Raw genomic sequence first — 12,651 nt, 5'->3', positions numbered from 1 at the left:
ATATGTACAAAGACGAAAAAGTATTTAGGGCTGTTTGACTGGGGAGAAGAAAGTTTGTTTTTGTCTTCCCTCTTCCTTTTATCCTTCTGTACTACAGCAAATTGCCTGGTTACCAGGCTATCAAGGCCACAGTCACCTGCGACTACGTGGATTACCTACCAGCTCTGGCCGGTAGCTTTTAAGGCAGGCTCTAAGGTGTTGAGCTGTTTATTCCTCGGGCTACTTTCTTTACGTTCCTCAAGACTCAAGGAATCCACTAATAGGTCCCTGATCTAAAACGGTTTTTATTGCCACATCTGGCTTTTACACATACACGAATACCTTTTCCAAGGTTCCTACTTCTGCCTTTTCTGTTTGTTTTTGAAATTCTGTAGAGGTTGAGACAAGAACAGCACAAAGGACAAGCTTAGCACAAGCAATACTCATCCTTAAACATCCAAGCCTGAGCATTCTAAAACCCAATTCCCACAAAATGAACCTGTGGAAGGATCATTAATCTGTAAGGGGAAAACTGGAGGCTCAAATTTCAGGGTCCCTGGTATTGGATACCTAGGCACACTTACTTTAAACAACCTCAGCTTGGCCCTCATTGTGTAGTTGAGGTTCCTTTGAGGACTCGAATTAGAATGTCCACACTCAAATTCCTTAAATTCTACAAATAAGGACTAAAATAATGACATAAGCTAAATGCATTTATTAAAGAAAGATAACAAAAGTTTAACACCCACTCAAACCCCACTCAGCAAAGCAAAGCCATACTTACAAATCTAGCAGCTATATGTCTATAATTCACACCATACTTTACCAGTTAAGGAAGGATCTCCTCTCATTGGCAAAGGGAACCTGCTCACAGTGGGATGCAGATTATGTGTGTGAATGGACTGAGGACTATGTGCAGAAGAATGAATGAGAGCAACAGAGTGATTAGCTGCTATCTGGCTTGGCTGACAGGTTAGAAGCCAGACCATCACTCTTCGGTGCTTTTAACTGTAAGTTGCCACATTTAACAAGGATTACGAACTAATCACGTAAACAACAGCAGTGAGGAAACTCTTTATGTGAGAATTGCCCTCACTCCTGAGTCTCTGCTTTAAAAAAATCCTCAAAGCCCACCAGGCTCTTGTCATAGTCTGATTTGTATACTCCGGAGTTCATTTTGGGGAGAGGGAGAGATTTGACTGCAGGTGACTTGGCACAGAGTATGACGTATCAGGAATAAGACACCACAATCTGCTTTCTGTCAGCTTGATTGGTTTTTGGAGACCTAAATGTGTTCAACTGTTTGTTCTAATAGCTAATACATGGATTTTTTTTTTTCAGGGAAGAGCTTGGATTAGAGTAGCACTTATGGAAAAACATTTGTCTGAATATATTTCCACAGCTTTGAGAGACTTCAAAACAACCAGGTGTTGATATCCTTTGTTTAACAAAAAATGAAATTGGATTTCAAGTTTCTTCAGTCTAATTCTCTTTGCTACTACAATTACTTAAGAGTCCCAACACTTCTTCAAATGTTGGAATTTAGTTATCAAATGATAACTTTTTGGTGGTAGTGAATTGTAAATTGAAGACATTTGTGTACCTTTATATAGTGTTTAAAATCTGTTGTGTTCCTTAATGTGACTTTCTTCATTAATGAATCTTTCCCATGTATTTGATTTTAACACTTGTGTGACTGTTTGAATACCTTAAAAATGGTAATGTGTAACTCTTGATAGAAGATTTAAAAGAAAGAGAGAAGCACAGATTCCTAATGTGCATGTGCGTGTAACTCTCTCAAGCCAGTGAGGTTGTCTGAAATATCAGTAAAAAGTTTTTAGCAAACCTGAACCAATTCTTCCTCCATATCCACTCTTCATTATTTTCCTGTGGTGTTTCATCTGCCCAGCCACTTTCAATTAAATAAATGTTTCACTGACTAAGTTATCAGGGATCCAATTTACCCCTATTAAAATGAATGGGAAGTGAAACTACCAAATGCCTAAGCTAATTTGGATCTGTTCTGTCCGCAGCAACCTTTTAAATTGGGTAGGGAAAATAATTTAGCATTTTCCTGTATCATAAATATATATGTGCGTGTGTGGTTACACTACTACAAGATCACTACAGTAGATCTTTTTTCTGCTTTTGTTATGTTTTTCATGTACGTTATTCTGTGTGTGCATGTGTATATGTGTCCAGTCACTGCCAGGGTTTGCTGGACCCAGGGCTACAATGAGTACACATACTGCAAACTTAAAAGACTGACTTCTTATTTGTAATTTTCTTCTGGGAAACCCCCCCCCCCACTACTCATTAGGCTATTGGAGTACATTGGACTCTTATCCATCATTTACTATGAACCCTATATTTCACCTAGGTATTTTTTGGTTTCTATTTTGTCTTCTCTTTCATTTCTCCACCAGGGCTTCCTGATAGCCCAGTGAGGAACTAAAGTTAACATTGTGTGCTAATAGTTTTTGTGTTAAGACTATGTTTTTGGAATGTGTTACCCATAAAATCTGTTTTTATGTTAACCTGATTTCAAAATGACTCCAATTATTAATTTTCTTTCCAGCTAGGAAATAGTGGGCCCATTGGATTCCAATAGCAGATTGATAGTGTAAAAAACAAAAATAAAAAGTGTGTGCAAGGGTTGAGTTTAGTTTTTTTTTTTTTACTAGAAAAAACAGAGCTGGAACTCAAGTAGTTCTCTAGATTGCAGACATGTACCTGTACCTGAATACTTCAAATACAAACACATTTACAATATCCTTGAAATATACGGACAGAGTTGGACATTCCAGTTGTAAAACTGAATAAATAGTTGCATTAAACTGGTAAATTTGGGGTTGCTAGTTCCCAATGTTATCACATTAGTTTAGTAATTTGAACAGTTGGCATGTCAGTTACGTGGCTGAGAATATTTTAATTCGAAATATAATCTTTTTCTAGAAGATTCTATGAAGATGGAGCAATTGTACTGGGAGAAGAGGCAAATATGCTAGCTGGTATGCTGCTAGGACTCAATGCTATTGATTTCAGGTATTCATTCTTATTAATGTGGATTCAAATAATTTCCATGGTAAAAGGTCATTAGGAAATTAGAGAAAATTGTTTACTGTAGGATTTAGCTATTGGGAATTAGGTGGTGAGGTGGAGAATCTTACTTTCATTAACGCAAAAGAAACAGTTTGGCTAACCATGCACTGTCTCTCAGGTTCGGGAAGTAGGGTTTGATTAATGACATCAGAGGAGGGAAGGGGTTTAGTTTTCCCAACTACTGGTGCCTTCATTTCTTCGATTTGTTACAGGCTATAAAATTTATGTTTTTAAAATGGTAATTGATACTTAAATTAATGGTCTGGATATAATGCTAAGCTATGATTCAGTATTAAGTAAACGAATCTTTATGAGCCTTAGGCTTGCATGCTTTTCTTCCCTCCTCTGGCATGTCCTTGAGAATGAGACTGGAAGCATCCACTTAGTTTTAACTAACCACAGCTCCCTGTTATGTCTATACTCAGGCGTTATGTCTAAACTCATAACTCCGTGTTATGTCTAAACTTGATAAACTCAAGTTAATCAACTTAACTTGATTAAGTTTAAACTGTGTTTAGTGAATCATGGTTTTATTCTCACTTCTTTGAACTAACCAAGTTTCCACAACTTTGGATATATCAGAGAACTCTTGTTGGTTTAAAACTGGAAGCAAAAGCTTTTGATCTATTTGTGGGTGCACCAAAGTAGGAAAGGGGAGGCAGGAATGTGCAAGCCTGATGCTCATTCATGTAGTGCTAATCATAGTTTATTGTTGCATCCCAAACATGTCTTGCCCAAGACACTTTGCTGCCTGAGGCGGAAAGACCCTTTCCCCCCACTTGCCCCAGTCAAAGTGCACAGTACCCAAAGCTGGCCCACTTATTTTGGCACGTGAAGCATCAAATCCCACAAGTGACTCTTCCCCTGCTGTGGCAGCCTAAATGCAATAATAATGAATCAAATAACTAACAATTTGCAGACTGCTAGACTGGGAAAGTGCAGAATTGCTCTGTGCCAGAAAGTGCTGTTCCTTTAAAGCAAAGGTAAGACTTCAAGGAGGAAGGTGAGACACCCCCAATTTGGCAGGAAAGAAAGTCCAGATGCAGTCCAGAAATGAGATTTAGAGGGAAGGGAGGGGAGGAAAAAAAACCCAGAGGCACAGAAAAATGGAGTTGAGAGAAATTGAGATTTCGAGAAAAATAAAGCTAACACTTCTTTGTTGTCGTCATCATCATATCCCAGATACACAGATAAATGGAGAAAAGGGGAGGGGGGCAATAGCGAGAAAAAAGCTCAGGTGCATAGAGAAACAGAGTTGGAGAAAAGGGAGGGGGATAGCAGGAAAGAAGTCTTGATGAATAGAGAAAATAGAGAAATGGAGAGTTGGAGAGCAGGGGAAGGGACAGCAGGAAGAATGCCCCTGTGTTGGAGAGGGGCCAGCAGAAAAGAAGTTCAGAAACAGAGAGAAATGATATTTAGAGAGAAAGGTGGGGGTGGGGTAAGTAGGGATTTAAGAAAACCCAGATACAAAAAAAAGTGACAAGGCAGAGAAGGAGGTGGAGTTGGGTGAGTGCTGAAGAGAGACATACCATAGAGGGCTGGGTCAGGGAGGCTGTGGGCTGGACTGAAAGGCTCCAGGTGTTCACCTGCCTTAGAATCTAAGGCATCTATTCTTAAATGATCTAAGGCGGACAAATGCAGCTGCTTTATACCATGCTGTGGCTCGGAATGTGGCCAGCTCTTCACCCAGAGCTCTGCTAGCATCCAGTTCTGCAACATGTGCTCTTTCTACCCCTCTATATAAAGAGGTGGAAAGCATGGGCTGGCTGGCCGGCCCCTCCCCTGATGTACTTCTGACTCCTCCCTCTCCCACATGCCATGCAATGGCAGGTGAAAGATAGTTGGCAGCAGCAATAAGCAGACAGGCAGGGCAGCAGGCAGGAGTGGTGAATTCGTGGTGGTGCTCATCTACTTTCTGTTGTTGGAGGCAAAGGATTCACCTTGCCTCATGGGAGGGCCGACCCTGACCCCCGAAGACCCGTATTCTCTGTCTCAGGAACTTCAATCTGTGATTAAAAGGTACTCATTTTTAATGGTGACTGTGGCTGCTTAGATATTATAATGGAGTGATAAATAGCTTTCCTCTCATTTCTCTTTAATTTTACCTTTAGACTCTAAAGTTTAGAGAAAGGCAAAATCAAGTTCTTGTACTCTCTTCCTTCAGATAATTGTGGTAAACTCTGTCGTGATGCATGCAATGTCAATATGAGTAAAAGCAGGTTGCAAAAAAAAAAAGTGTGATGCTGTGCTTGCCAGTTAGACCATTAGTGAATTGAATGTAATAATCTACACTTGAGTCTGACTTACTTTACTGAAAATTGTTCTGATTTCTTTTATGCACTGGCAATTTTGTTAAAGAAAATTATATGCTAAGATATAAGTGTCACTGCCATCTAATTTTCTTAATTTAACATGGTTACTAATTTCTTACATTGTGTCAGCTTCTGCCTCAAGGGAGAGGGTTTGGATGGCAATTATCCAGCTGTGATAGATTACACACCTTACCTGAAGTTCACCCAGAGGTACCTCTTTTTACCTGAAAATTTCAACTTAGCATTAAACTTTAGCTTGTATCAAGCTAGCTTTACAATTATTTATCACTTCGTACACTGTTTCTAGTATGTTGTGATGCTTTCTTTTGGGCCCCATCTACATTAGCCATTTGACCTGGTGCCACTTCGAAGGGAAGATCTTTGTGAGAAGTGACACAGTTGCCGCCTCGCAGCACAGTCATGGTTTTCACAGAGAAATCTGGGTTTTCTAAGAGTCCATGTGCTGCAAAGTTTTCACTTGCTTCGGGTTCACTGTGGCGGGTTGAGCTGTCTGTCCCTTCTTCGGATTGAAATCGCGGTGTCGTTAGTGATGGTCACTATGTGATGCCTTTTCGCACCTCCCTGTTTCTCCTCCTTCATTGCTCCGCAGTTACAGAGGCATGAAGAAGCGGGCTGGTAGAAGCCACGCTGATTGGTGGAAGGGAAAATGGCCTGGGGTGGGAGCGGGGGGAGAGCAGGGGGCAAACATGTCTACTGGGAAGTAACTCATGGCCTTCAGTTCCACATTGCTGCCCCTCTCACTTTAAGTATTGAGCTTGAGAGTGGAGATGTTCAGCTACAAAGGAACACAGTTGAGAAACGCTGGATGCCTGTGGATTCGCAGCTGCGCAGTTGAGAAACAGTGGATGCCAAGGCAGATGATTTTCATAAACGTGTACTCAGAAGCACTTCATTGAGCCTGTATTGGTGTGTGTGGGGGAGCCTGTTGATTGGGCAGTTAATAGATTACGTTCTACTCACTCTCCTCCTCCTCCCCAGCTCCACGCTCTCTGCTCTCAGCGCAGGCTCAACCTCTGGAGGCAGCGGCTGCCTGCTTGCCTGCCTGTCTCAGAAATGTGTATGTAGGGTTTGTTATGGATGTTTACTCGCAAGCAAGTCCTACGTGCTAGTTGTACACCCTCCTCCCCAGCTCTGCACTCTCTGTGATCCTGGGCTTGGGAAACCTGCTTTAACCCTCCCATCTACCGCCCCAGTTGTTAATTCGCAGCGCTAATACTGCACAGCTCCCACTGAGCAAACAATGAAATCAGTGCCATGTAGATGCGGCCTTGGTGATCAGATGAATGTCATTTTACTTGTCTTCTCACACTTACTCTGGTTCATGAACCTCTGAGCTAAAAGGGAATCAAGTTTGAAATTCTGCCCTACACTGAATCTTACAGCTTTAAAGCTCAGTCCTATTAATGTCTGCACATTTGGGGACAAAGTTGGCCTTCATAAAAAGACAGACTCCACTTCAACGGTGACAGAACCCAACTGTTACCACTTATCAAAAAGCTGCAGAACAGCTTTTAAACAAACATCTAGAGGAAAGCTGACAAGAGCTGGAGATTTGATGTAAAAATAACACTTGGGAATGGATGCATGCAATGTGTAGGTGTTTGAGGCTTCTGGCATTTGCATATAAAGCAAAGATAGTTTAACTGGAATACTTGGTGCTAAAAAAAAGAAGACATACAGTGGAAATATGAAAAACTGAAAGCAGAAATACACTGCATTGATTATGAATTTGTTGAGCATGAGGAAAATTTAAAACCAACCAGCATCTTCATAGTGGGAAAATCTGTTCTGACTAATGTGATGGTCTTTGTCCTATGGGAGGTATCATTGTCTGGGTTGAACTGGGGCTTTGTGGAGGTAGAACCATAGGCTTGCCCATAGGCAGCTGTGCTCTGGTAAATCTAGTGTCCATGTTTCATCTTGGATGTGTTCTTTTTGCTCAACTTGCTTCGGACCACGCACGCCCCGCTTTTCTTCACTCTTGCAGCAAGAGCTAGACATTAACCTTGTTCACATGTAATGGCAGCAAATTGTGGGTTAATTATCCCACAGTTTGCTGAGGCACATGCTAGGCATATTGTGATGCCATTTTGAATGTTCAACCCCCCATCTGACCAATCAAGAGTTGCTATATGATGTCTGAACCCAGACACTATAAGCTAATCGTGGGTTAAACAACCCACAGTTAACCTACAATTATTATTTAATCCACAGTGAGGCTGCAATGTCTGGCTGCCAGTTTACATATCCAGTTGCCTCTCAGGGGTTGTTGTGTCTGGGGCAAACTGGGTGAACATGGCTTATGCGAGGGTTAAACTACCGTCCTCTACCCATGCTTGCAGGGTTAACATGACATGACAACATCCAAGTGGGAGTTGGATATGCAAAATGGTACTCATGGGCAGCTAATGATGGTTTACATAATCCATGTGCTGTGCTGCGTCATCGAAACCAGGTCAAAGTCTCATGTTCAGCCCCTGACATCTCCAGTTAAAGGATGTCAAAAGAGATCTGTCTGAGACCTTCAAGAGTCACTCTCAGTCAGTGTGGAGTAGACAGTACTGTGCTCGGTTGAACAATGGTCTGACACAATAGAAGGCAGGTTCATATGTTTGTATGCTTCATCCTGTCTAATGGTAGGGCCAACCCTGCTATTGTGTTCTCTCTGGGCTTGAACTGCAGAGCCCTAACAGAAGCCTGCTAAGACTTTCCAGTGGGGTAGTCATGTTACTGTGTTGCAGTAAAAACACCCCCCCCCCCAGTATTATACCTGCTATTTTTAATTTTATTTTTAATGTTTGATTTTTAAAAATCACTGTCTCCATTGCCTTGCGTGTGGTGTGGAGAAAAAGGCTGCAGTCTCAAAAGTCGCTGGTGAGCGGCAATGCAACCCAATCAAGACATTTTGGCAACAGGTGTTTGTTTCTTACTAAACTCTTTTGATCTAAAATAGATGTGAAACACTTCAGGCAATTGTGTTTAAATGAATACATTTTGGCATTGCATATATTTTTAAATGGGCTCAGGGGGTCTCCTTTTTTTAATGGTTGCTCAGGTGAATTGGACCTTCCCTTTACCCACACAGCAGCTATGTGATGCTCAGTGATGTCAACAGAACATAGTGAGATCTACACACTGAAAATTGCAATATCTCAATGCAGAACGTCAGTTGCAATTCTGTCTGTAGCTAACAATGGAAGAGCAATAATTGGTAACACTATGATCCTCCTATCTGGAAGCAGCCTTTGTTTCATCCCTATAAGGTAGACTTAGAGATAAAGGGTAAGCACATGGCTGTCAGGAAGTTCTTATTCAATGTTTGCCTCCTGTGTCTGAAGGCAGAGCCTTAATACTTTTAAGGGAGGAACAGGTACATCTAGTCATTATTTGACTACAACTTCTCTTTAAAATGCTGTGCTTTGACACAAAATTATGCAGTAATTAATACTGAGCTTCCAGTGTTTTGCAAATGGAAGAACTTCGTTAGCCCCCCTTCACTAAGTTCTCTGCAGTTTCATGATGATGTGTGTCCATCCCTACTTTTGGACTGTCTTCAAAGAACACTTGCGTTTCTAATGCAATGCATGGATTTTTCAGCTGATTTTTTTCCAATAAGCTATTCTCAGCTTTTAAACTTGGTCCCTTAGTTCTGACAGCATCAGTAGTGATGAAGAAGAGCTAAGAACACTGGGCAGTAGTGGCAGTGAAAGCAGTACTCCGGAGAATATTGGTCCTCCTTTCAGTATGGATGAAAACAGCTGGTACAACAAATGCAAAAGGGTTGAACAGAAATACCGTCTCACACTGGAGCAGAAGGTAAAACCTTTATTGAGGTAAAAGCAACTGAAAATGTGTGGTTTGTTACAATTGTAAATACCAATAGAAAATTTAAAAAACTTAATTCTAGAGAAATTTCTTCTTCCCATTGTAAATAGTTGTTTCATTTTTATATGAATTTGCAGAAGTTTTAAAAATAATCATCTGTAGGTAGGTAGGAGATGTGACTGCTGGGAACAGAAAAGAGGCCCACTAGAAGTATTTGAGATTTGCTTTCATCTTACATGGAAATATTTTGGATAAACAAAGTTTGCAGTAACTTACAAGGAATTCTCTTTTTAAATTGCTATGTTCTGTGAAGTATTAAAAATAGTCACAGCTAGCCTGTTGATAGTCAAACTGCCTGCCTGCCTAAAGCATAGAGGAGAGGCAACACTGAGTATGCACATCTGTCACTTCAGTTGTAAGCTGGGCTTGCAATGTGGCTGGAATAGGATGTGTGAGCTTTCTATCTGTCTTCATTCTATATGACTATAAAACCTATGAAGATACTTAACTCTCCAGTGTATGGATGGTACTGGAATGTAAAGGCAGAGCAAAGATTCTAATAAAGGCAACAATGGACAGAAGAGGGTGATCATGACATGCTTTAGTTCTCTATTCCATAGGAAGGTTCATAAGCTGTACTGATGTGTAATCCACTGTGACAGTGCATTATGTTGCAGTAATAATGTGCTGGTTTAATTAACTGCCTAATAGATATTTTCCCTTAGTCAGAGAGCAACTTAATGTGTTATGTGAATCCGTCATCTGGGCTCACAAAGAATGGCAGCATATATAAAAGATGCCCCAATTTTATCTTTTTCTTTGGTTTTCCATCTTAAAGTTTTTCTGGTGTGCTTTGGTATTAGAAGAATTATTTTCTAGTGACCTTTTGAATACAATCAAATTCAGTTTTGTCTTATACCTTTTTCTTATGTTCAGTTTCCTAACTTGTTTATGGAATCTTCCTGTTGCTCTTCCTTGGAATTAAGCTATTACTTTGGTATGTACAAATACACCTATGATATTGATACACCAGTACAATCTTCCCTCAGTGAGTTCCAAATGCAAGCAGGCTCACCAAAATACTTTAAAAAATAATAACTAGAAAATAAAATTTGATGCTTGACTTGAACATTTTGTAGTACAACAAAGATGTGTGTATCTTTCTAGGGTTATCTAGAAGAACTAGTACGTCTTAGAGAGACCCAGCTGGCTGAATCCATCTCTCAGAAGAAGTTGTTGCGTCAGAAGATAGAAGCTATGGATTTGGCCCAGAAAATGGAAAAGGAACAATTTGAGTACATCATTGTGGAACTGCAGGATCAGTTGTAAGTTGGATGCATCACAGAAACTTTGCTAGAGGAGTAATGTTCTTGAAAAAGAGGTTTTTTGTCTTCATACAAACAAGTACAGTTTAAATGTTGAAGAAATTATTTTAGTTCAGTTAATAAAACTGAAATTGTTCTGACCCATACCATTGTAGGTTTTTAAATGGACCTCTGGGCAGTATCCTATACTGCCACTGTGCCTGTACTATTTCTGCTTCACTAGCAAAATGGACTGCTACTGCAACAGGAACTAGTGGTTCCTAAAATAACCATGGGAATGAGTGGCGCTGCTCACTTCTAGAATGGGGTGGGTTAGCAGAGCTCACTTCTGTAAGCTGTACTGTCCCCGTTTTAGAAACAAGCATTGCTTTCATGTCCATTATTTTCAGGAACCGCTAGTTCCTGTTGTGCTAGTGCTGTGTTCTGCTAGCATGGGGCAGGGTAAGATACTGCCTTATATTAAGGTTTATTTGTTTCAATGAGTTATTCTTACTGGGCATAGTGATTTGTGGGGAAAGGGTATATTTACTTCCAAAAATATTTGTAATATTCCTCTTTTCAGATAGTGCAGCCACTATGTTGTGTTTTGACCATTAAGATTTTCCACTCCTTTAAGGACTACACATATAAACAGAAGCATCTTGGTCTATATAAAGAACATTAACTTCAAATTATGCTACTGTGGTTCTTATCTACCTTTTTCTTTTTGGTGTGACATGAATTACATTATTTTCAGAACTCTGTTTGGAACTGATATTTTGCTACATAAAATCCAGTACTTTGCACCAAAATTATGCCTCCGTATTAAAAAAAAAAAAAGTTAATACTACATTATATAAACCCTATGCAGATTTCCTACTATAGGAAATTTGAACAGTGAAACAAATGGACTTTTTGTGATTTTTAAAAATTAAAGTAAAACTTTGTGTTTCAACATGAACACCTGTATTACACAGGTATTACTATAATTTAATCAGAGAAATCAGTAAAATTTATGCACTTCTGTGTTTTTAAATAAAATTCTTGGTTCAACTACATCAAGTAAAATACATACAAATAGAATGTTTTAGAATTTAGCATTTTGTTTTTATGTGAAGAGCCGTTGAGTAGCCAGAGGAGAAGTCTGAGGAAGTGACAGAAAATGATTAGAGACAATAAGGGAAGGGCAGATTGTAATGCAGGGACTAGAAGTCTCCAGGACACAGGAAGTAGAGGTGCAGAAGGAGGCTGCAGTTGTGGCTCTTCCAAACAGGCCGTCTGATAGGAATTGAAATGGGGCAAAGCATCTGGTTTTTTTGTATACTTACCCATCATTGGATAAAGTGCTCTCTCTCAATTTCAGCAGCTTCTTGTGTACCCTTTACATGTATATGTACAGTTCATTCTTACTCTCTTGAGGTTATTGCCTGCATTTTTTTCAAATATATCTCTGTAACTGTTATGGCTAGAAACTTGCTTTAAAAAAAAGTTAATTTGGACTTCTCATCTAAGACTACTGCTTTGTTGCTTAGTTGCTGTTTCACCATCTGAAAAGGTAGACTAAGACTAATCGGTTGGATCCAAAGGGCACCTCACAGAAGGGCACCTTTTGGATCCAAACCTTTCCTCCCAATTTTCCCAGCATCTAATTTCTATATCAACCTACATTCCTCTTCCCAAAGTCAAATCTTCCTTCGCAGCAAATCAACATACAAAATGGCAGCATAGCCATCTTAAGTGCCTGAAATATTTGCCCTAACCAAAAGTATCTCATCTTCATGGCCTTTATGGAACTACGCAGGTCAGCTGTGGAAGCTTCCAGAGCTCTCTAACAAGCATGAGTTACTCCCACTTTCTTCAGCTAATGGTTTTACCTGCCACTTCTCATACTGAGGGAAGGAGGATTGAGGCTGTCTTTGCCATTGCTTTTTAAGAGAATTCTGGAGGTGGTTTCCTTTCAGTCTTTGCCAGTTGTTGGACTGAATACAGAGTGTCTTTCAGAAGCTTCACTCAGTAGTAAGCAATTGGAATAGGAATTGAGTCTCCCCCTCAGCATAAGAATTCCATGTTCTCCAGTGAGAGCATGCAAGCAGGCAGGCACAATTTCA

General features: G+C 40.1%; 1 protein-coding gene across 4 annotated transcripts in view; it reads left to right on the top strand.

Annotated features, from left to right (window-relative positions):
* RUNDC3B (RUN domain containing 3B) overlaps positions 1 to 12,651 on the top strand; it is a 52,540-nt gene that overhangs the window by 12,668 nt on the left and 27,221 nt on the right. For 2 of the 4 annotated variants that reach the window (XM_084858961.1, XM_084858959.1), the window contains exons 4-8: positions 1,321 to 1,406; positions 2,935 to 3,024; positions 5,523 to 5,603; positions 9,062 to 9,230; positions 10,407 to 10,564. In XM_084858961.1, coding sequence (XP_084715087.1) covers positions 1,321 to 1,406; positions 2,935 to 3,024; positions 5,523 to 5,603; positions 9,062 to 9,230; positions 10,407 to 10,564 — 584 coding nt within the window. The remainder of the gene's footprint in view (positions 1 to 1,320; positions 1,407 to 2,934; positions 3,025 to 5,522; positions 5,604 to 9,061; positions 9,231 to 10,406; positions 10,565 to 12,651) is intronic. The other 2 variants (XM_084858960.1, XM_084858962.1) reach the window with 1 other exon arrangement.

The sequence above is a fragment of the Heloderma suspectum genome, chromosome 5 (genome assembly GCF_057233095.1).
Source record: "Heloderma suspectum isolate Gila_16-S chromosome 5, 16-S_ref, whole genome shotgun sequence".
Taxonomy (NCBI): domain Eukaryota; kingdom Metazoa; phylum Chordata; class Lepidosauria; order Squamata; family Helodermatidae; genus Heloderma; species Heloderma suspectum.
The sequence above is the reverse complement of the archived record's forward strand: the minus strand, read 5'-3'. Positions and strand labels throughout refer to the sequence as shown.